The 20,332-nt window shown below is 36.9% G+C and overlaps 1 protein-coding gene across 8 annotated transcripts in view; it reads left to right on the top strand.

Annotated features, from left to right (window-relative positions):
• Positions 1-19,918, top strand: part of MAPK8 (mitogen-activated protein kinase 8) — a 185,648-nt gene extending 165,730 nt beyond the window's left edge. For 5 of the 8 annotated variants that reach the window (XM_052677723.1, XM_052677724.1, XM_052677722.1 and 2 more), the window contains 9 exons: positions 772-830; positions 958-1,096; positions 5,535-5,700; positions 9,911-9,982; positions 11,793-11,975; positions 13,875-13,999; positions 14,959-15,022; positions 17,918-17,995; positions 18,976-19,918. In XM_052677723.1, coding sequence (XP_052533683.1) covers positions 772-830; positions 958-1,096; positions 5,535-5,700; positions 9,911-9,982; positions 11,793-11,975; positions 13,875-13,999; positions 14,959-15,022; positions 17,918-17,995; positions 18,976-19,121 — 1,032 coding nt within the window. In that variant the 3' untranslated portion in view covers positions 19,122-19,918. Of the gene's footprint in view, positions 1-771; positions 831-957; positions 1,097-5,534; positions 5,701-9,482; positions 9,555-9,910; positions 9,983-11,792; positions 11,976-13,874; positions 14,000-14,945; positions 15,023-17,917; positions 17,996-18,970 lie in introns of those variants that run through there. The other 3 variants (XM_052677721.1, XM_052677726.1, XM_052677727.1) reach the window with 3 other exon arrangements.
• Positions 19,919-20,332: the final 414 nt, after the last annotated feature.

Genomic DNA, 20,332 nt, shown 5'->3' with positions numbered 1-20,332 from the left:
ATAAATGTATTGGATTTAGATTATAGAAGTCTGGTATTGGCCATTTTCTGCCTTAAATCACAGCTGTTTGCCATCTTCCTCACCTTCTCACTTGATCTCTCTTCAGCAAGAGAAAATTCTCCCTGGCTTTTAGGCAAGGAAGAATCATTGAAACCTTACTTCTGAGAAATAAGTGGTTTATATGTGGATTCTCTGGAAAATTTACCTACTATCATAATTTATGTGATTATTAACTATTGCAACCCTGCTTGACTCTTGATGAGTAAAATCTTGACCTGTTGCTGCACATACCCTCCATTCTTAGCAACTGGAAAATACTATAAAATTGCTGTTTTTGACTTTGAATCAATTTCTTGCTTCACCTCTGTCTATGGCAAAGTGATATCTCTTTGGTAGTTTTTCTTGTCACTTTTTCATTTAATTTTTCATCATACATAAGAATCATACATTCATACATAACAAGAATCTTAATGAATTTTTTTTATATTTAAAGTAAGGAGCAAGGAAAGACTGACTAATTTCTTCAGGTTTTAACCTTTTAATCCACACAAAATGTTTTTATATTGTATGACTTTTGGAGGATAAATACTTCTCACAAAATCATTAGCATCTATTACAGCATGTTAGGCATGGTTGACACTCTGAGCATCTGGTGCTTCAGTGGATACCAGGAAGATTGTATCAGGATGCTGGATGTCTGTTTTGAAATGTTGATTTGCAACTTTGCTATTGCTGTGATGCGATTATACTTCCTCTCTTTTTTTCCTACAGATAATCGGCTTACTGAATGTGTTCACACCACAGAAATCCCTAGAAGAATTTCAAGATGTGTAAGTTTGATATAAACTAAAGCTGTGAATTAACTTCAAAAATGTTAGCATTGAAAGATGAACAAGGTAAAGAATACAGTAAATTGGCAGCGTTATCAGATTGTTGGTTTTTTTTCCTCTTTATAAGCTACATAGTAATGGAGCTCATGGATGCAAATCTCTGCCAAGTAATTCAGATGGAGCTAGACCATGAACGAATGTCCTATCTGCTTTATCAGATGCTGTGTGGTATCAAACATCTTCACTCAGCTGGAATTATACATAGGGTAAGTGAATTTCCATGTTACTTTTTCATTGCATCAAGTTTTGCCTTAGAGTCCTTCTCCAACCTAAATGATTTTATGATTCTATATAAAAGAGTCAGGAAAAAAGTCAGAAATGTGTGTACAAATAGTGTTCTGTAGCCTATGCCATGGACAGGGAGAGAAAGCTGAAAGGAAATCAAGCTTCCTTTGTTGCTCTGTAATTCTGGAATGGACCTCTTGGATGTTTTTCCTAGATTTGAAAATAATCTGCACAGGACAAAAAAAAATAATTATGGCAGTGAGTTGCATTGCCTTCTGTAATTCTGTATCGCGTTCAATTTTAGCAGTCATGGCAGGAAAGAATATCTGAAATCACCTCCGCCTTTGTTGTTTTGGTAACCAAACCTGAAATTCCATCTTTTGAAAGAACTGCCCAATTTATTTCAGCTCCTTTACTAACAGAGTAGAAAATAAGTATTTGAAGTTTCCAGACAAACAGATCATGATAAAGACCTGTGAGTGGAGCTTTCATACACCTGTGTGTCACAAAGCATTCCTTCAGGTTGCCTGCAGGCAAAAATGACAATTACTTTTCTAGTGGCTTGTATGTGAAATCCAGTTAGGATATTTTGAATTTAACATCACCTATTCAAGTTGAACATCTCACATATATATTTATGTGTAGTGTGATGATTACTTGAGGTTGCCTAGTTATAACTTTTCCAATATGCTTTCTATTATTTTGGGAAACTCTAAACTTGTATTTTTACAGTGTTATGTTCTTCACTGTAATCTTTTTTCGTAGAGAGAAATTATGCAGGAAAAAATTAATTTAATTTATGTATGCACAGTACTTTCAGTCAGTACTGTGTAGTATCCCTCAAGGATGATGTACAGCAAAATCATGAATAGCAATTCTGAATGCTACAACCTCGTTACTATGCTGCGGTGCTTGCCAGTTCAGTAGCCCAGCTCATTGTGGAGTGGCCTGCAAGCTAGAACTGGCAGTATGACACTCCCTTTCAGTCTGCTGTTTCTCATTCAAGAGAACCAGGGTATTGTATAAAGAGCAAATAAAATGTAAAAGACAGAACACTTTTGCTCACCTGGTTCCAGTACGCATCTGCTGTCTCACTCTAGTTAAGAGCTCAGGGAGGGAAGGTGAAGGCTTTCTTCGCACAGTTTGCCCTAGTATGTCTATATTTGAAAGAGCTGGGGAAAGAATAGGCAGAAGCACCACCCAGCTGTTGCACCCTGCCCTTCCTACTCTGCATGTGCTTATAGATGTTCTAGAATAGACAATGAGTCTCCTTCTGTGGGTCAGTGCAGGCAAACGCTAAGTGCTTGTGCAGACATTGCTTCAAGGACAGTTTGTGCTACTGTAAAGTAGGCACTGAATAACTGAGCCTGTAGAAATCAGTAATAAATGGAAACATCTATACAGTCACTGCTTCTTTTCTACTACTAAAGTGGACTGTTGGATAGGAGTAAGGACAGCTTTACCGATACATTTTCTGCCTCTGTAAATATGGGTGGAGTTCTGAAGTGCTTCATGTTGTGCAGTAGTACAGAGTTTATTTAGAGATAGCCCATTCCAATGAGATTGTCTATAGATACAATTGCTATGCAAATAGTGTGCTTGAATGATTTTGAAGGACATTTCACTTGCATGCCTTCTTGGTGGACTTTCGTTTTGCAACTTGCTCTCTGACTGCTTGAAGCTTCAGTGTGTGCAAGCAAAATCTTTGCATTGCTTGCTTGCTTTTTGTGTTGCTTCTTTAAATTTTAAAGTGTGAGGTGTCAAAATTCTTTCTGTTGAACAAGATCTCAGAAGGCAAAGAGGGCATATGGAACGTGTGGCTTCAGTAATAACTCCTTATGCCTGTCTTCTGATCTTTTAGCAGCAGCATCCCAAGTATCTAGATCTAGTGACTTTCTTGAAACTTGTTTCTTAAACATAGTCTGCACTACTGTGGCTGCCCTTGAAACATTCTGAGTAGTAATTCAGTGCACTTATTTAATGTCCTTAAAAGTTTTAAGCAATTTTTGCTATTGATAGTTTCATATGTTTTTTAACTTTGTTATTCAATGCCTAACATAGCTGAGTTGATCATACCATCTCAGCTACTTTCTCAAAACTTGACAAATGACTGAAACTAAAATATTTTCCATGTGTGCCTGTAGCATTGGATGCTCTCTGCCATGCAAATAAGTGTGGTGTTTCCTTATAGCAGACTAGAGGCAGATGTTACACATACAGAATTTTGGAATGTTTCACCTGTAAGTTGCAGAAGATATATTTAGCTCTCGTGGCATTGGGTAAGGATATAGGTTGATAAAGACTTGACTGTGTCTTTGTGCTGACTTTAATAAATGTTGACAGATGAGCACTGTGGTGTTCAAAACATTTTGCAGAGATGGAGTCTCCAGCAAGTCTACAAGTACGCATTCATTTATATTTTGCAATTTGTGGAGGATGAATAATCAGTTGCTGGGTTGCGCCTCACTAACTTGCTGAAGGACACAACCTATCTCATTAGTCTTGCATGGAGGCTCTGTAACATTGTATTCTGCCTAATTTTGAGTACTTAACAAAGGTGCCTACTAATGGAAGGCCTTCACACAAATCTCTTTAGAAAGAGAAAGAAACTTCTTCAAAAATGTAGCTGATTTAAAAAAAAAAAAAAAAAAAAAAAAGAGTTATTTTGATATGCCTTCTGCTATAGGTTCTGGATGTATTTCTACAGCCTAGCAAAGTTAATTGCTCTCACAGGATCTTTTGAGTCCTCATTTATTTAAAACATGAGGTATTGGTCTTGCATGATTTGAAATCCAGTATAAGTCAACACACCTCCATCATTTTGAATAACAGGAATTCTGTATTCTGCATGAAAACATGCTCCTAGGCTTCGTGAAAAACACGCAGTGTTCAGAAATCTAAGATGGACAATACTCTTTAAATTTTAGTTTTTGTTTTCACAGTGTTTTTACTCTTGCCAGGGGAAAATTTGTTCAACATTTTCAGTGTTGATCCTGTAGCTTTGGGGAGGACAAATACAGCTGATATTAGCAGCATGCACCTGGGATTCTTCAGTGAACATCCTCCAGATAATAGATTTGTACAAAAATAAAGCTTATAATAACAGGATTTTAGCAAAATCTGAAATATGCACATTGAATAGCTGAAATGCCTCAGAATACTTGGATTTATTCATTACATTTGAGAATCTTTTAAGCCAAAGTTGTCTTCACAGTCTTTGTGTGTGTGATTTAGAAGAGTGTGTGAATATGTAAGTATGCAAGACATTTAATTACCCATTAAAATTCTATTGTTCCAAAACCTGTGTTTTCTTTTTTGACTTCCTCTCTGTCTTTAGCGCAGCTTAGCCCTCCGAGGGGCTTGAAAGACATACCAGTACAAATGAAAATCTTGCAGATTACCACTTCTGCATCTTTAAGAAATAATGAAAGAAAGATCTGGTTATCAAATGCTCACAGCTAAAATACTCGAGTCCTCTGCCACATCATATTGTTTTGTCTCATTATTCTTGGTAGAGGTAACTAGAAAGGATCTGACCTTGTATGGATGGTTTATGTGTTATGAATGATTTTCTGATGACAAAGTCATTCTGAACCTACTCTGCTCTTAATAATTGCTCTGTGACATTCAGATGTGTGTAAGATATCCAGAGATAATGACTGAGAATGTCTGTAGACATTGCAAAGCCCCTGTTGCTAATATAATTTTGAAGTTGAACTGAAGAGAGTAAAGTTAACCAAAATTCCAACTAAGAACCTCTGAAAGTATGTAATTTTTCACTCCAATTTAATAGTTAAGTATCTGGCAGTTTTTCACTGGTGCCCTTTTTTGTTTGGTCACCAAACTTGGTATAATGTAAACCAAATCCTAAATGAGAAATTAGATCTATGTGAGCATGAGCATTTCCTTCCTGTTCAGAGAAATATCTGCACTGGTTCAAAACAGGTAATGCAGCCCCAACCAGCAAAGAAATCTTTTGCTTTTTGCATTTATGAATGATTCTAATCATTTTTATATTTTTGATTTTTATACTGTAATGATTGTTGCAATTGTCACATTATTTGTGTTCTGCATTGTAGTAATAACTGGTGTTCCAGTGGACAGTTTCTAGTCCTTTTCTCAGAGCTAACATTTCATACTAACCTCAATTTATTTCACACATTGCTAGAATATCTTGTAACACTAGTTGTATTTTCCTTCTTTAATTGCTATATGAATCTACGAGCACAAGAAGGGAATTAATTCTATGGTCTGCTGAATGCATATGAATTAATGTAAGGGGGAAAGTAAACTGCAGTTATAGAAATGACCTAGTCATATATGTGGGGTTGAATGTTAGCAGTATTCTCTTTTAAAAATGTGAACCAACGAGTACTTTGTGCTTGTCTTAGTGGTCATATATGATGTTTCTTTTTAAAGGACTTAAAGCCCAGTAATATAGTAGTAAAGTCAGACTGCACTTTGAAGATTCTTGACTTTGGACTGGCCAGAACTGCAGGAACTAGTTTTATGATGACGCCTTATGTAGTGACTCGTTACTACAGAGCACCAGAGGTCATCCTAGGGATGGGATACAAAGAAAACGGTCAGCAAATATAGTCTTTCTTTGGCATAGCTTTATTTTTTGTTTGGCACGCCACATTTTACATGTTTAATGTTTTTTTTCAAGATGTAAAAGATTTTATAAATTAGGCATGTGACCAAAATGCAGATTCTGGGTACACCAATTTATTTATCTAATTCCATTAATAATGTTTACATTTAATAGGAGAAAAAATTGAGGGCCTTGTTTGTTTAAAAATTTAAGTGACCTGCTTGGTGGATTTATTTTCCTTCATGAAGAAATGGAAATATGTTTTCTTAAGATGTGATACATACCTTTGTATACCGTTGTCTGATTTTATTCCTGATGAGGACATAAATTGCAATTGTGTGTCCCAAATTTAATGTTTAAAACCCTACATTCAGTAAAGCCACTCAAGAGTAGGTGACAAACAAGCTCAAGCCACCTGCCATGGCATTGCTTTTATTAAAACCAGCCCACTTTAAAACTGTTGCACTAAGTTCCTAAACAGTGCTGCTGAAGAAAAATGCAGAGCCCCGTTAAGAAGCATCATAGGTTCTCTGTGGTCCATGATGAGTTACAGGGAAACTTGTTTACTTAGTCCCTCTGCTTGCTTATATTTCCCTCCTCCTTTTACTCCTTTGGCCCTCTGTTTCTCAGTAACCTCTAAAAAATTTAGGAAAGCATTTAGCATTTGAGGAAAAATCACACAATCTTCTAAATGAACACCTAGTATCCTTTAGGAAACCAATGGAACACGTGCTTCCTGAAGGTCTATTTATGGCTCTGATTCTGCTGCCATTTCATTGATCTGCTGTCGCTGCTGTCAGTTCACCTCACCTGGTGCTTCTGCCTCAGGCAGGCATTGTGCACAAGGGTCACTGTTGGTTTGCTGATTGTGTTTTGAACACATTACCTGTTAGTCCTCCAGTGAGCCCCAGGAGGTGCTGCAGTGCTAGAGGCTTTGTTAGCCATCTCCTGGTGAGGTGAGGTGAGGTGTGTGGCTTCTCTGGTTACAGGCACAACTGGGGCTTGCAGTGTTTTTCAGAGTTCTTTAATACAGTCTGCATACTTCCCTGGCAACTGCATAGTATTAGGACAAGTTCAGGTCGTACAGAAAGTATAACTGTTATGTTCACAGAAACTGATTTCCTTTTTGTTATTGTTTATGAAAGCCAGGAAGAACAACTCTTATCAGTGTGACAGTGGAAGAATCCAACTCAAAGGAATGAGAATAGGTCTTTTTTCAAGTCTGTGATTTATGTTTCTGTTTGGATCATTAATCTGCCAGAGAGGATGTACAGTTGGCTATTTTTTCTGTAACTTTTGAGACAGATGTCGAGTGAAGCAAGCACAAGTTACTTTTTTTAACTGCTGAAGTTCTGTAGAAACACTGCTTTAAGTTTTTTCTTTCTTTTTTCTTTCCCTGAAACCTAGCAATGGCCAGCTAAGAGGCAATAGTCACAAAACCCTAAAGCTGTAGAGTCATTCAGCTGCCTTGCAGAAGGAATTGGTGTGATGGAGGTCTCAGGTTTTCTGCCATAGATTGCTCAGTTCGCACTTTTCTCATGAAATTTGGCATTTTGAGTTACAAAAGTGTGAAACGTTCTTTCCATTCAAATGATGCTGAGGTTTATTGTTGTTGTGTTCTAGAGCACCCTGTTGTTGCTAGTGGCTGTGCTAATGACAGCCCCCTTCTCTAAGTCAGGAGTGAGTTGTGTTTTGCAGCAGAATGTAAATCCAAATTTACTTTCATATGAAAAACTATATAGCATCTTCCCAAAACCTGAATATATGGTCATTGAGTTGAGAATGACACTTTCTATAGAATGTGTATTTGTTTGCTAACTGGTTCAGGAAGCAGCCTGTATTTTCTTCCCTATGTACTATTGTTATGAGGAGGTTATTTACATAAATTGTGTTCTTCTTCACAGTCGCTGCCTGATGAGTTCCTTCCTGTGCATCTCCACTGACAGCACAGTAAGGCTGCAGAGGGCAGCAAGGCAAGTAGAAAGGATGCACTTGTAGTGAGATCTATGGGCTGCCCAGGATCCACTCCTGTTGACATTGATGCCAGTTGTAGCCCTCCAAACTCATAGTTAAAGTAAAGGTTAACTTGTTTAATGTAGAATTAAATATTAAAAACTGACAACAATTAACACTTTAAAAAGAGACTAACATTTAAAGCAGGGTCATCTGGCATCTTCATGCTCTTTCAGTTCCCTGCTGCACTTCCCCTTCAAGATGAGGGAGGACACATCAGTACATGTACCGATGACTGAGACACATACTGAAGAGCAGTAATCTTTGGTGCTATGAATGTGCACATGAAATCTGTAACTAAAAAAAAAAAGGAGCGAGTGGCCCAAACAAGCAGGTGACAGGGTTGACTTCTGCATTCTGTTCTGTAGGTTAAACAGAGGAGTTGTATGTAATGTTTTTCTTAGTCCCCAGAGTCTTCTGATGTATGAAGATAGATCATTGACTCATGTTGTCAGACTTCTCTATGCAGTTATGGGAGGTATTTTCATCACATTGGACACATTATTTACAGTACATTTGAATATTTTTTGATTTGTGAAGGCAGCAGAATATGTACTTTCTGTAAACTTTCAAAAAGTGTTTTAAAGGGAATACAGTAAAAATCATAAATCATTTTTAAATGAACCAGGCCCTTAATTTTGACCTATTAATATGTACAGTTGTGATCTCTTACCATACGATTTAAACATTATTTTAGAGGAACTTTTATTACATAAGAAGGAAGGAATGTTTTCAATAAGAAGCAATGTTGTCTGCTTGAAATTGTTCAGCTCCCTCGCAACTTTCAAATGTGATTTTTGGCATACAGTTTTTCTCATTTAAATCCCCTTCTTCTCTGCTTAACTGAAATTCTGGTCTTACATTTGATATAAAACTATTCATCATAATACAGATGCATGATTATGACATGAAGAAAACATTTGCATACAGAGTTAATAGAGTTTCTCTGATGCAACTTCAGAAAAATTGGCATACCTGTAAAAAGTGAACTTGTGCATCTCTGAGTATATCTTCTGAATGATTTATTTTAAGATATTGTGGAAAATAATCTTTTGTACACAAAACACTGCTATTGAGCTTTTTGTTTGTATGTTATTTCAACAGAACTAGAGAAATATTCTTAAACCAAAGAACTTTAACTTGAAATCTCTTAGGAGCGTACTAATATTGTCATTAACTGATCCTCTAAAATTCTAAGTGATCTTTTACTGATTGTAGTTGCTTCTTGTTTAAGGGGAGAGAGATATACATGGTAATCTGACTTACGGGAAATACTTGATGGCAAATGTTAATTCCTATGAAACAACTAATTCTGCTCCTGCAAGTATTAACTATTCAGGTATCCCGTATTTTGTAAGGTCATTTTTGGTTACTACTCTTAAAATGATTCCTATAGTTACAATGAAAATTTCCATAAACTTGTCTTGGAGATCCGACTGTTCTACTGAAAGAGCTTTGCAAGCCTCGGAACTTGAAGATGCGCGTTACTCTGCTTGATTCGTGTGTATCTCTCCCTCTGCTGTAGCTCTTGCTCTCGCACTGTGTTAAACAAAAGGATGGTTTTCTGCCTTGTATTTGAGACAGTTAAAAGCTAATCCTTAAATACTGTGTTCTTAAAAGTGGTTTCATTGATTAATATAAAGATTTGCTCTTCTTCCTGTGCTGTCTCTGCAGTTTATAGAATGCAGTCATGTTATGCTTCTTTTAATTTTAAATGACCGTTTGCTTTGCTTTTCCTTCTTTTTGTGCTACAAACATAGTGGATTTATGGTCTGTGGGGTGCATTATGGGCGAAATGGTTTGCCACAAAATCCTCTTTCCAGGAAGGGACTGTATCCTTGTGCTGCTGCAGCAGGTTGAATTAGTTAGGAAGTGATTAACCTTTTTATTGATGTTATGTCATGAAAATGCATATTGTACAATTTTTTTTTTTTTTTTATTAAATGGACATGAATTTTTCTTGTGATAACACTGAAAAAAAAAATTAAGGACTTCATTTTGAGTCAGGCTGCACCTAGCAGTAGGACATAGTCTCTGCTGGTCCTGTAGTTAGCGTACGTTCACCTTCACTCACTTCCATTGCACATGCTTTTTATAGTCACTTCATGTGTGTGTGCGTCTCGATATTTTTATTTCCTTTCTTTTGATAACTATCTTTTCTGTTAATATCATTGCATTTTGTTTTCAGTTGACATTTGGTCAGTTGGGTGCATCATGGGAGAAATGATCAAAGGTGGTGTTTTATTTCCTGGTACAGATCGTATCCTTACCTTTGGCCTAAGATGTAGTTTGAAAAGGTCAAAAGATACCACAACGATTTAGTTCCAGGTTAAGGTGGATCTAATTCTTAAAATACTGTTTTTAAATTGCCTTTTCAAAAAAGCATTTGCAAGTTCATAATTTTGGTTCCAGGTTGCTGCAGAAATAACTACAGTTATAGCACTTAGAGCAAACAACAGCACAGATAGCTTTCACGTGTATGGCACTCTTTAGAAATCAATGCTTAGTGAGAAATTCTAGCAAGAAGAGCAAAATACCACTTGGGTGAGCAGGCTTATTTTTCCTTTTTTGTTTGCTTGTTTTCAATTTGATATAGTGTCTATTCATTGATTTTGGATGTTGTCATATTTAAGAGAGGCATTTATGTTTATTTAGGTGGTTTACTGGTTCACGTGCGTTGCTTTTTGCTTTGGAGCTCATTTCTATGTAGTAACTTAGTAATCTTGTTTGGTATCCAAGCACATATAGCTGTTGTTATTTTTTTTATGTTTTATAGGAGACGTGTAATTAAATGATTGTCCTCCAGAGTGTTTTATTTTTGTATGCAGAAATGATCCTGCAAACAGCTTTCAGAAATATCTGGTGCTCCTGTCTTGCTATTTCATGAATGGCTCAGTGGTGTCTGCCTGGGTGGTCGTACAAACAAATGCTTCAGACAAGGGATCTGCTGCAAGCAAACAGAGCTGAGAACTCTGGATCCTCACTAAAATAAATGGAAATTGAATTGGAATTTGGCATCTTGTTTCACCAGTAGTTGATTAGATGCCATGAGAAATCTTTCCTGCTTTTCTTACAGGTTGATGGTTTAAAAACCAATACATTTGCCTGCTAGCTTTGTGAATCCAGGTCGCTAGCTAGCTTGACTTTTAATTCAGGCAGTATCTTTCTTTCTTTTTTTTTTTTTTTCTTTTTTTTTTTTCCTTCAAGACCTGTGCTAAAGCATTGTAGAACTTGAAAATCCTTGAAGCTTTAAGAGAGAGCCTGCTGATCCACCTGAGGGCTTAGGGAGCCCAGTGTCTAGTCTTAGGCAGTAGCCAAAAAGAAAATGCTGGGGAGACTATTCGAATGAAATAAGCATGTGTGAAATTTTACTGGAGCTCTCTCCCAGTATGTAACCATCTGCAATGAGCCAAATTTTTGTTTGCTTTGTTTTGCTTAGTAGCATGTATTAAATTCTTCTGCCATGAACTTGTCAATGTCCCCTAGCTGTATAAACTTTTTGGGGAAGATGTTCCTTGGCTTCAAAAGTCTTTCAATTCTTCATTGAAGACACTGGCAAAATTGTTGCTGACCTGTATGTGCCAGGATTTAATCCTTCATGTGGCCATGCTGCTATGCAGTGTGTTTTGTCAGTGTGAGATCACTAATTTGGTACAGTCCAGAACTCAGCTGAGTTACCGAAGTGAGGCGGAAGGACAAAGCAGCTTTAGGAGGTGATTCTCTCCAGTTCCTTAATGAGGCTTAGTAGTTGGAGTATTGTGAATATCAGTTTAGATCAGGAAGTTAATTGTTCTACAGAATGTCTGTCTTTTAACTTCCTCTGTTTTGCAGAAGTATATCCTTTGCCAGTTAATTCTTATGATTTCAAGTGAAATATGTGTTGCCTTCATTACTGAGATGCTGAGTCTTCCTTGCTTCTCTGTTTTCTCTATGAAGATGCTGCTAATTAATGATGAACTTGAAATTTTGTGGCGATTTTCTGTTTTAATCTCTGTTGGATATTTCATGTGGTTTTAACATAACTTTTAACTGCAAATTAGACACTGTTTTTCTTAGCTGTACAACCTTAGATATTGATCAATGGAATAAAGTTATAGAGCAGCTAGGAACACCGTGCCCCGAATTTATGAAGAAATTACAGCCCACAGTTCGAACTTACGTGGAGAACAGACCCAAGTATGCTGGATATAGCTTTGAGAAGCTTTTTCCAGATGTCCTTTTCCCAGCTGATTCTGAACACAACAAACTTAAAGGTAAGTGTGCTGTATATTTTGAAAGTTCTTAAACTGTGCTGTACCCAACAGAAATGCATCTTGGTTTTGTTCACTATAAAATCCTCCTGTTAAGGATTTACATATTAAAACATTTATGTAATGGGAGCAGATGGAAGTACAGAGGTTTGGTTACTGACACTTTCTCATATTCTCTGGAATAGCTCCTATTCTTTAGATATCTGAACAGAGAAATGGAAGTGAGAAGTGAGAGGAGAGAGGAGTAGATGTTTCACAGCCACAGCAGATCTCGTTTGTTTGGGGATGAAAATAAAGTTTTTTGCATTCATTATATACATATATCCTTTAGTTTCTGGAATAAGTTACTATTTCTAAAGCTCACCGTGTTTTCTTTGACTAACAATTACAGTTTATGTGGAAAACAAAAAAACAGCTGTCACTTAGAGCACAGGGATAGGTGCTTGTCCTCTGCTACTCCAGCCAAGGCTGTACTGCCAGCAGGTACAGAGCCATGCCCAGGAGCAGAGTATACTGAAACCCTGGTGAGACACATCTGTAGCTTGATGTTATGGTGGTAAGGCCTTTCCAGCAGGCCTTAATTCATGGAGAAAAAATGGAAGACTCCAGATATTTAGGATTCACCTTCATGAATCCTTTGTATTTAAACTGTTCATGATGTGTAGTTGGTTTTACTTGAACACGGTTTATACAGCTTCCTTACTGTACCTTACTCTAATCATACTAGGTATTCTGTACTGCAAACACATGACCTGGTATGTTCATTTCTTCTTCCTTCTTATCCAAGATTTTCCTATTTATTATATATGAATACTTTGCCCATAGAAAACTAATTTAACAGAATACAGACCTCAGCTATACCTTGAGACTCATAACACATTTTACGTGTTATATCCTTTTGGATCATCACAATCAATGCTTTTTCTTCTTCAGCATTTATCTTTCAGACACTTCAAAAGTGTTCTCCCTCTGCTTCCAATCTGGTGAAACGTTATTACTTTGTATAATTGCTTTCAATCTTCATAGTGAAGACTTCAGCGTTTAGTTGAGTTTGAGCATCCCTTTCTAAAAGGGAATTTAGCTAACGAAAATAAAAGGTTGCTGGAAGTTGCAGTGTTGCAGTTGGACGTTGCATAGAAATGACGTGATGGCTTTGTGGCATACTCTATCTTTCCATCCAGCTGTTTTACTTGTCTTACATTTAAACAGCCAATTCCATAGTATTTGTCTTCAGTGTATTTGTGTGTTTTTCCTTTTTTCTATTGCGTTTTGTTTCTTGTCCGTGTTAAGCCAGTAAAGATTTTCTCCTAGCTGAAGGTTATCCTTTCTCATCTTTCAGCCAGACTTTGCTTAAGCAAAAATAAAGGGTGCTTTCTTGCTCTATTCTGTTTTTCTGAGAAAGAAAAGAGAGATTAGAAAAAAATGTAGTAAGGAGGAATTACTTGTTAATGTCCACTTCTCCCCAGTCCTCTTTTTTTTAAAAAGAAATCTGTTATGACTTATTTTTCAGTCTTCTGTTAATTGTCTAGCTCCTATTCTCATTTTAAATTACTATTTAAATTATTATTGACCCAGTAACAAGCTTGATAAATAAGAAGTATTCTGTTGTTGGTGTTCCCTTGCCTGCTTGTAGGATGATTATGCATAGTTGCTCTAGAACTATTTCCATGGGATGTTTTATTTTTTTTCTAGATAGAACACACTCATAAATTCTTTCCAAAATATTGGTCTCTTCATTTTTCTATTTTCATCACATGCACCATTTTCTTAAACTTCAAATTACACGAGGGTTGTATAAATAATAAAATGGAGTTTGTTATTTAAGTGTTCTCTATTTATGAGCTTCGAAAGACTGTGATGTGCATGTGCCAATAGTCTAAGTAGAAAATTTCACTTTTGCAGCAAGTCAAGCAAGGGATTTGTTATCAAAAATGCTGGTTATAGACGCCTCAAAAAGAATTTCTGTGGATGAAGCCCTCCAGCACCCATACATCAATGTTTGGTATGATCCGTCAGAAGCCGAAGCTGTAAGTCCTTGTTTTAGGTCTCCAACAAGGAAGATGTTTTGTCAAAGCAAGCTTGTTTTGATGCTCTGTGTAACTGCTTCAGAGGAGACTGCTTCATGCTTTACACATTTCACTAGAAGCTTAACCGAGCAGTAATCATTTCTATTGACGTTGATCAATATACTTATTAGAATTAATAATAGGGATGGGCACAGTCTTGCACGTACCTGCAGTACCTGTGTATGTATTTGTGTATAATTGCATATAAATTCCTAGACATGGAGCAATGAACTGAAAGTCTCTGATACAGAGTTCTGATTTATTGAGTTACAGTTGTTACAGCACAGCTTGATTACTTGTGACAGTATTCCAGTCATTTGCTCCTGGGTAAGAGGAATACTTTCATTACTTACAGCAATTGATAGCATTCTTAAACTGGCAAATGAGTGTTTCAGCAAAATCTGATACAAGATCTGAAGCTTTGAAGTACTGCCAGTAATGAACAAAGAGATCAACTGAAAATCTTCCTTCCTTTAAAAAAATAACTTCAGAAAAAAAATCATTTTTAAGAGGAAGTAAGCTGGTGATGGCCCACTAAGAACAGGAAAAGATGTTTGGTGTAAGTGGCACAATTAGAATTCTGCTGATCTATTATATCTAGAAAGAAAGTGATCAATTAACTCTGAATAGGTGAAAAGGGCTGCTTGTGCTTGAGACCACTGCAGTTAGGAGCATTATTACCAGCCCTTTTAGTTTCTGTTTTAATTAATATACTAATATTCATAAATGAGCTAACTAGAACAAGTTGAAAACACGAAGCAGCATCTAGAAAATGAGCCAAGCGTGAGAGATTATTTGACCATGTAAATACAGTCTTTTTAAATCAGGTCCTTATTCTGAATATCTTATTTCCATTTTTCACTTATTGTGCTTGTCTATCCCCTTTGATTGCTTTATCATGAGTTAGTTTTGTTTTCCAGCCCCCACCAAAGATACCAGATAAGCAGTTAGATGAGAGGGAGCACACAATAGAAGAATGGAAAGGTAAGAATGATCCTTTTGCATATTCAACAGGTTTTTAATGTAGGTGTGCTTTTAGGCTTACTTGTTACCAAGATTCTTCTGAGTAACATAATAGTATATACTTAAACTGCTTGGAATGGCAAGGGAATAGATCCATGCTTCACAACCTCTTGGTTGTCTGGACAGAAAACGTTTTCTGTAAAGGTGATGAGTCTTTGCAGGGAGTTGAAGGTCGCTCAGCTGTAGGCCTGCTCATTTCGGTCAACTTTTGCAAATGGTAAAGCAGCATTTTTAGGAAGGGAAACACTTCTGGACAAAACTGCTACGATGAAAAAGGATGGAGGAGTTGGAGCACTGTGAGTCTGAATATTAGCATGTTAACGTTATTTGCGCTGAAAGAGGAAGCCAAAGGGAGTGTTAGCAGTGGGCAAGGGAGCGAGGTTGTAGCTCATGTGGGAGATGGCAGTGGTTTCATATATAGAATCTTGAGAAAGTAGCCAGGGCTGAAGTGTGAGAAGTGTCAGAGCATGGCATAAGGATTACCTCTAAGAATATGAGTTTTAGATTTCGGTACTGGTTTTGTATCTGTTTTTTCTTTATACTTACAAAGTATAAGGAGAACATCCTTGAAAGTAAAGCTTTTGTTTCATTTGGAAACTGCTTCTAAAAAGATGTGCTACTGCAAAGGCTCCAATGCTATGCATCTGCCTCTGCATCTGTTGGTGTTTGATGTTATTGTTTCCATAACCTTGCTATAACCTTCTGTACCCTTTGGACTTTATGAACTAAGAGATGGTCACTGTGCTTTAAAGACCTATGGAGATTAGTTTTAAGATACATGAAACTTCTAGTGGAGAAATGTTTAATATATGTATTACTGATTCCATATGTTTTCCTTTGCTGCTGTTAGCAATTCAGATGATATTGCGTGCCCTTATAGTTCTTCAGAAATCACATATGACTTTTGTTAGAATTCTTTATGTAAGTAAATGATTGATTTACTGTAGAAGTACAATATTTAACTGCCCTCTCTAAAATGTATTACTCTTTTGTATAGCCTAGTTAGTACAGTGTTGACAACGCTGAAAAAATTCCTTCCTTTGGACCACTGCTGTCCTTCATCATACGATTTAACATATCAGAGGATTTAGTGTGTTCCAGAATTGGTATTGATTATTTCTAAGCAAAAGGCAGAGCAAATACCTGAATTGATAATTCTGTTATTCAGTGAGCTTGGAGCAGGTGTGTAGCTCTCCCAGTGCAAGGGCCATGTGCTGGTTAGTTCTTGAGAGCCTGTCTCCAAGGTGCATTTAAGTGCCTTAGACCATAACCCTTCTCACTCAGTATAAACAAGGTGCTTTTATTTAGGATGCTTGCTCGCTCTATCTCAGGTACTTCATTTAGTTCTTTGTGCTTCATGTATTTTAAATAGGGTTAGCAGTAACACTGAGCTTTGGATCCAGAGAAATGTGAAGGCTGCTTTCAGCAAGAATGTAGTGTGCTGACTGATCTAATACTTTGTACTGAAAACGCTTGGGAAGGATTGGAGCCAGACTGGTATAGCCAGAAGGAAAATGATACTTTTTTTAAAAAGTAGGACAAACGTTTAATGGAATATTTTTGACAGTTTCATTGCGTTGGCTGATAATGGACACAGGGCTATAATATTTAGTACTGCCACACTTGCAACCACTTTCTGTTAGAAACCTATTAAATAAAAGCTATCAGGGTTTTAATTGTAAAGGCAGAGAGAAGGAGAACTGTGGAAATTCTCTTGCTGTCTGTCTTCCACACAAATGTGTTCCCCTTCTGAAGCAGCAGGTATGCGGTTATGTTGCTAAAATAAAAACTTAAGTATTTCAAGCAATATGAAAGTTACTTTTGAGACTGCCACTGCCCTTGAAATTGTAATTCCTGAATACTTTTTTCTTTCAAACCATACATGAGTTGACCAATGATAAGAAGTAGTAACCTGACAAGTCAGTTCTTACAATCTGCATTTAATGTGTTTAGTCCTGTTCTTTTATTGCTCCTTCTGGAGATTCACAGCTGAAGTGTTTTCTGGATGACAGGATACCATTAGCTGAGAAACGTTCTGGCCTGTATAAAGGGAGAGTGTATGATTCACATAACAAACACTTATAACTTATTTTAAGGATGAGGGAGGTGAAGTTGCTGCTTACATCTATCCATAGTGTCGTATTCCATGTCACAGTGACCTGTTGTTGCTGAGGAAACTTAGTGGCAAATATGTGTTGGGAGGATGGCAGAGTGCTGTTTGGACACATTTGTTGTGGTTTTTGTTCCTATCTCACCCAAGAGCTTATGGCCTGATCTCTCCTAAGGAAACTACTACTTGCCAAGAATATCTTGGTCAGTTTCCTTATTCAGGCAAATACCTATGAGAGGAAAAAGGCAGGTTAAATCGTAAGAGTTCTGAATTTTTTTCAGATCCTTAGGCAGACTACATTATGAAAAAAATAATAATGTGTGAAAGGGCATTTTAAAGATGAGAATGAATTAATGACAAAGAAACTTCCTCTGTAGAACAGCCTGCGTGGTTCTTTGAAGACTGCTGATCTGATTCTTCTGTACCAAAGAAAGCATTGATAAAAACAGAATAGTCATTAAGACTCAGTTTAGCCTCAGGTCCCCAGACTGTCTGGACAAAAGTCTGAGACCAATGTCAGTGTGTTCTTGAGCTTTCCAGGCCATTGTAGCTCCAGAAGTAGAGAATTGTACATTACAATACCACTTGCCCGTTCTGTAATCTACAGCCTGTTGTTCAAAACTAATTCTAAACAGTAATAGAACTAAGAAATGTAGATGTATGTTTTAATGGGAGATAAACTGTCAATTGAGGATTTTTTTTTGTTTGCAAATTCAATTTTCTGCCTTATTTCCCTTCGTTTTCAGAATTGATATACAAGGAAGTCATGGACCTGGAGGAAAGAACCAAGAATGGGGTTATACGTGGGCAGCCAGCCCCTTTAGGTTGGTTACAATAAAAGCACAGTACGAAACTACATGGAGCTGTAGGTCAGGAGAGTGTAAAACTGTTCAAGATATCCAACTATAACCAGGCTCAAAAATACGGCCCTGGAATGACTGATAATCTCTAGAATTCTCTTTGAATTTGCACTTATTTGAATGGAATGTGGAGTTGGCATCATTTGGTGGAATATCTCTTTTTATTAATCTGATAAATTATTATTGATACTTCATTTCAATCCTCTATCGAGATCTCAGGAAGTATTCTGTAGAGTACTTCATATGTGTACTCCATTGCCATAGTCAGGTAAGATACGTAATTTGTAGCTGGTGCAGTATCACATGAAGATATAACCACTACTTTTATCTATTAAGTAATGAAACAGGATTTCTAGATTGCATGTCTTGAAAATTCCTCTAAAGAGAAAAATTATGGAGTATATTCAGAAAGCGTAGCTGAACATCAGAACAAGGTGGCAAAAGTTAGCTGCTGCTGCTGACTCTTCTCAAAGTTTACTGATGCCTGGCTTTGAACTGCAGCACATCTGAAACTGGCTGTATGCAGTGCAGATGGATGCTTGCTCTTCCCCTGACTAAGTGGGAGGATCTGATGAAAAAACATGCCATTTTCTTTCCCAAAATATGTAGGTATGGTCTAAGTTGGCTCTCAACATGTAGTAGGATATCTTAGCCCTGGGTTTTTGTACTATTTGTGATTTTTAACCTTCAGCCATTAGCATTTATTGTAATTAGACAGGTATCCCATCATGTGAGTTTAGTGTTTCTTACCATAGCATTCATAAAGCACCACATTTTTATGACTTGTGGATTTTATTTACGTTGACAGTTGTTTGAGATGCATGTCTTCAAACTCGCCAAAGTGGGGAGAAGTAGTGAGTGTTAGGAAGAGGCAGACTAATGCAAGTGCTGAGCCGTGCGACTGTATCTGCAACTGATTTGCTGTTTTGTTTCTCATAGCACAGGTGCAGCAATGATCAATGGCTCTCAGCATCCATCTTCGTCGTCATCTGTCAATGATGTGTCTTCAATGTCAACAGATCCAACATTGGCCTCTGATACAGACAGCAGTCTAGAAACCTCAGCTGGACCTCTGGGTTGCTGTAGATGACTACTTGGTCTTTTGGGGGGTGGGAGGGGGTTCCTTTTAGTCATTAATAGGGCACCTTTAAAATTTGGTGGTATTTTTGAGTGTTTTTTCAAAAATAATCATAGAATTCATCATAAAGTGCTGTAATTTTAAACTGTAAGTTGTGTTAAAAGCAGCCACTTTTTTTGCTGTAATTAACTGTAAAATATTAAACCTGATAATTTTTATTGTGGTTTTAAAATCTGCATATTTGCTTTACTATTATGCTGCTGATCTTTTTTTTACTGAATTTGTAAGATTTGTTTTATCAAAGCACATATTAATGTTGTGGTCATTACCATATCATGTATTATTTAAGATTTTATAGGTTTTCAATTTTTTTAAATTTAGAATTTATTCCAGATGTTTTGTTCATGATATCCTTCGAAGTTTTATGCTTGGTCATATGTCCATATTGAGGGGGAGAGAGAGATGGGTGCATCCAGCTGTAGGCTTTTTGGAGCGTGCTGCTATGGTGCTGACAGTGAATAATATGCTCTTTCATTTTGGCCACTTGCCTTTAATACTTGAGTAAAAGCAACAATTACTGAATTTTGTTAGAGAAACAGTATACAGTCCTTTGTAAAGTAATTTCATTTGAATGGTTTTATGATCTTAAGAAAGCAAAGCCTACCTTAAAAGCTGCAGAAGCATCTAGCCTAACGAAGAGATGTGATGTCTTCTGCACGACTGTGGCATGCCAAATCTCATGATCACCATAAAACAAGAGGATACTTCATGAATAATACATTACAATGCAAATAAACTGTTTACTTCTAGCTTGTAGCCTGTTTTTGTACACAAAACAAAGGTGTATCCAGGACATCTAGATGCCAACAGGAAGAACAAATATGCTGTAGTTATACTTCCATCTAGTATATGGTTCTTGGGAGTTTAGTTTCTTGCTACTTTTGTCTGCAAAGGTGAGTGCTTTCTGGGGAGAAGAGAAAAGGATGTGAATGCAGCAGGGGCAAAATTTCAGCTGTTCTTTCTCCACCAAAAATAACCAATCGCTAAAAACCGTGAAGTGGTAGAAGAACCTCAGGAAGCTTCCTGTAGCTAAGCATTAAGTGAGCAATATGTGCCGTCCAAAGGAGGGAGAAATCGTGCTGTGTAAATTAATACGTATCTCTTTCATTTGACTGGGAGACCACTGTAGCAGAAGTCGTAGTAATGGTTCATTTTAAGTCATT

Source organism: Tympanuchus pallidicinctus, unplaced genomic scaffold, assembly GCF_026119805.1.
Source record: "Tympanuchus pallidicinctus isolate F22 unplaced genomic scaffold, pur_lepc_1.0 scaffold16, whole genome shotgun sequence".
Taxonomy (NCBI): domain Eukaryota; kingdom Metazoa; phylum Chordata; class Aves; order Galliformes; family Phasianidae; genus Tympanuchus; species Tympanuchus pallidicinctus.
The sequence above is the reverse complement of the archived record's forward strand: the minus strand, read 5'-3'. Positions and strand labels throughout refer to the sequence as shown.